This window comes from Triticum urartu, unplaced genomic scaffold, assembly GCF_003073215.2.
Source record: "Triticum urartu cultivar G1812 unplaced genomic scaffold, Tu2.1 TuUngrouped_contig_5355, whole genome shotgun sequence".
Lineage (NCBI taxonomy): Eukaryota > Viridiplantae > Streptophyta > Magnoliopsida > Poales > Poaceae > Triticum > Triticum urartu.
The window spans coordinates 8210-11427 of record NW_024116025.1 but is presented as its reverse complement, the minus strand read 5'-3'; the positions used below and the strand labels follow the sequence as shown (position 1 = coordinate 11427).

Sequence of the window (3218 nt, the reverse complement as noted above, 5' to 3'; positions counted from 1 at the left end):
CCGTCACCACTAACTTCGGCCTCTCGCTGGCGCAGGGCGCCGACGCCAGCCAGTGTGCGGCCGTGCCCATCACGGCTGAGGTGCTCCAATGCGTCTCGGTGCCCGGCGGCTTCCGGTGCCCGGGCCTGTACAACCCCAGCGACGTGGTGGACTTCAGCACGTTGCCACGGCCGCGCGGCCCACCGCGCGTCCGGAAGGCGGCGCATCTGCTGGACGAGGCGGACGTGAAGAGGTACGAGGAGGCGCTCGGGAGGATGAAGGCGCTGCCCGACGACGACCCGCGCAGCTTCAAGCGGCAGTCGGCCATCCACGAGGCCTACTGCGCCAGCCACTACAAGGTGGTGCCGGCGGGAGGCGGCCCGGAGACGGTGTTCGACGTGCACTACTCCTCCATCTTCGCGCCGTGGCACCGGATGTACATCTACTTCTTCGAGGGCATCCTCGGTGACCTCGTCGGCGACCCCACCTTCGGCCTGCCCTACTGGAACTGGGACACGCCGGCGGGGATGGTGATGCCGGCCATCTTCGACAACAAGTGCTCGCCGCTGTACAATTCCAGGCGCAACCCGGCGCGAGTGCACGGCTTCATCGACCTCAACCTGGGGCAGCCGAAGCCAGACAAGGCGCAGAAACCTAAGTGCACCGACGACGAGCTCATCTGTCGGATGGAGGATAATCTCGCCATCCTATACCGTCAGGTCCATATATACTTACTTCTTGCTCTAAACTATACTACTCTCTCTTATCCAAATTAATTGATGCTCCTCTATTGCAACTTTGTCCATAAATTTACGTGTCCATAAATTTTTGGCTAAACTTAGTCAAAGTGTATATCTTAAATACTACTCCCTCCATTTCAGAGTATAAGGAGTTTTCGTGCAAGCCAAACTTTTGTATGTTTAATCAAGATAATAGAATAGTGTGGCTAGGTCTCGGTCTCGGTCGACTGAGACTTAAGCAAGTGTTAATCGAGTGACATAACATATAAGAAAGAAAAAAAACTAAAAAGAAAATTCTGCGCAAATCTCCGTGCAAAACCTCAGGAATATAGCATCGGCTGAGACATAACCAAGTCTCTGTCGACTGAGATTTAGAAACACTGTAGAATAAGATATCAAAATCTATAATAAAAAAGAAAAAAATAAAAATATTTTCCATGATAGATAAAATGATATAAATTTCATATTGTAGATATTGGTAGGAATATTTTTTTTCTGAAAACATGGTCAAATATACACATGTTTGGCTTTTGGAAAAACTTATTCCATAGTACTCAGAATGGAGGGAGTATATGCGCACGCGCGCAACATGAGTTTTTTTTTCATTTTCAGATGGCTGTGAGCACGCCCAAGGAATTCTATGGCGGCAAGTTCTGCAGCGCCGAGCTGGACGACAAAGGGAAGCAGCAGCACAAGGTGACCGGATCGCTGGAGGCCGGGGCGCACACCGCCGCGCACATATGGCTCGGCGACCCAGAGCAGGCGAACCAGGACATGGGGGACCTCAGCACGGCGGCGCGCGACCCCGTCTTCTACTCCAACCACTCCAACGTGGACCGCATGTGGCACGTCTGGAGCACCAAGCTCGGCGGCCCCTTCCTCCCCTACCAGGAGTGGCTCGACACCAGCTTCGTCTTCTACGACGCCGACAAGCGGCCCGTGCGCACCAAGGTCAGCGACGTCCTCGACATCGGGAAGCTCGGCTACACCTACGAGGAGCACGGCGAGCTGCCGTGGCTGGGGAAACGGCCCAAGCCGGCCACCGGCATCGACCGCCGCCCCGGCAAGAGGAGCGCTAACAAGGTCACCAGCTCGTACACCACCGTGACGCTGAGGAACGACGAGAACGTGTACATGACGGTGGCGAGGCCGGAGAAGGCCTGGGCCGGCGGCGGCAGCGGCAAGAAGGCGCCGGAGGCGCTGGTGGTGGACATCACGCTGGACCCCTGCGAGTACGTCAAGTTCGACGTGCTGGTTAACGTCCCCAAGGGCCAGGAGTACAAGGTGGGCCCGCGGAACGCCGAGTTCGCCGGAAGCTTCACGCATGTGCCGCACGGGAGAAGCTTCGGCGGCGGCATGGCCATGATCCAGGTGTCGTACCAGTTCGCGCTGCGGGAGCTGCTGGAGGACCTCAAGTCCGGCGATGACGGCCAGCTGGACATCACCATCGTCCCCGTCAACGCTGATGAGGTCGTCATCGATGACGCGCGCATCGAGCTCCTCTAGGACTAGGAGCACATACATAGTAGCCGAGGTGCATGCAAGTTCAACGCACGGGGGCGTAGCTAGCCACGATTTTGGACCAGGGGATTCTGAACAAGTATATTCCCTCCGTTTCGGATTACTTGTGACAAAATGGATACAAATGGATATATGTAAAACAAAAATACATCGAAATGCATTCATTTTTCCGACAAGTAATTCTGAACAAAGAGAGTAGTAGAATATGCAGAAACACATAAAAAATCATACTGTGAAGGAGAAGCTTGTGTTGTGGAGATCAATTATACATCTCACAAAACACTAAGCTCCCTCCCTTCTTGAAAACCGGTATAGTTCTAGGAACTATCAGGGTTCAAATCCTCTATCTCCTTTTGCTTATTGAATAACTGAGCCACAACAGAAAAAAGCAGAACAAATACAAATGAAAAAAATCTTAGAAAGGGAGCGTCCGGTGAATTAGGCATTCGGTTCGCATAGGGGTCCCACCTGTTTGTGTCCAGATAATTGGTTTTTCTTCTTGGGTTCATCTGCAGATACTTGTGGCAGCTGAGGTGTGTGTTTCTGTGTACATTCCCATGTGTGTCTTTTTGTTGCTGAGATAAATCAAATAAAGTCACAGTAAAGTCACTAAACTCCTTATCAATGAATTGCTCATGTAGTGTTGCACGCACCCATGTGTTGCTTTCTTAGGCCTAAACATGAACCGAAAGTGGGCTGCAATTTTTTTATTATGCTTGCCGAGTATTGAACTCAAGATCTCTTAGTTCTAGTACCGTGTAGAATTGTATGCGTCAACTATTTTTCATCTAAAAGCTCAACCTAATGGAGATAGGTGGACTAATATGATATCAGTCAGATAACACCTCCCTTATAAAAATGCAAGGCATGCATGTGTCACGTTTCTGCATAGCTATCCAGTACACATTAGCAGGTTATGCATGTTAGTCACAAGTTATATTTTTGCATTAGTTTGTGTGTTGTCGTAGACAATATATG

At 51.2% G+C, this 3218-nt stretch overlaps 1 protein-coding gene across 1 annotated transcript; it reads left to right on the top strand.

Annotated features, from left to right (window-relative positions):
• Window positions 1-5: 5 nt before the first annotated feature.
• LOC125529122 (polyphenol oxidase I, chloroplastic-like) lies at window positions 6-2407 on the top strand (the record flags this gene model as incomplete). Its single annotated transcript, XM_048693525.1, has 2 exons — window positions 6-698; window positions 1332-2407. Coding segments are annotated over 2 exons (1587 nt in total), but the record flags the coding sequence as incomplete, so codon positions are not given.
• Between the last annotated feature and the right edge of the window lie 811 nt (window positions 2408-3218).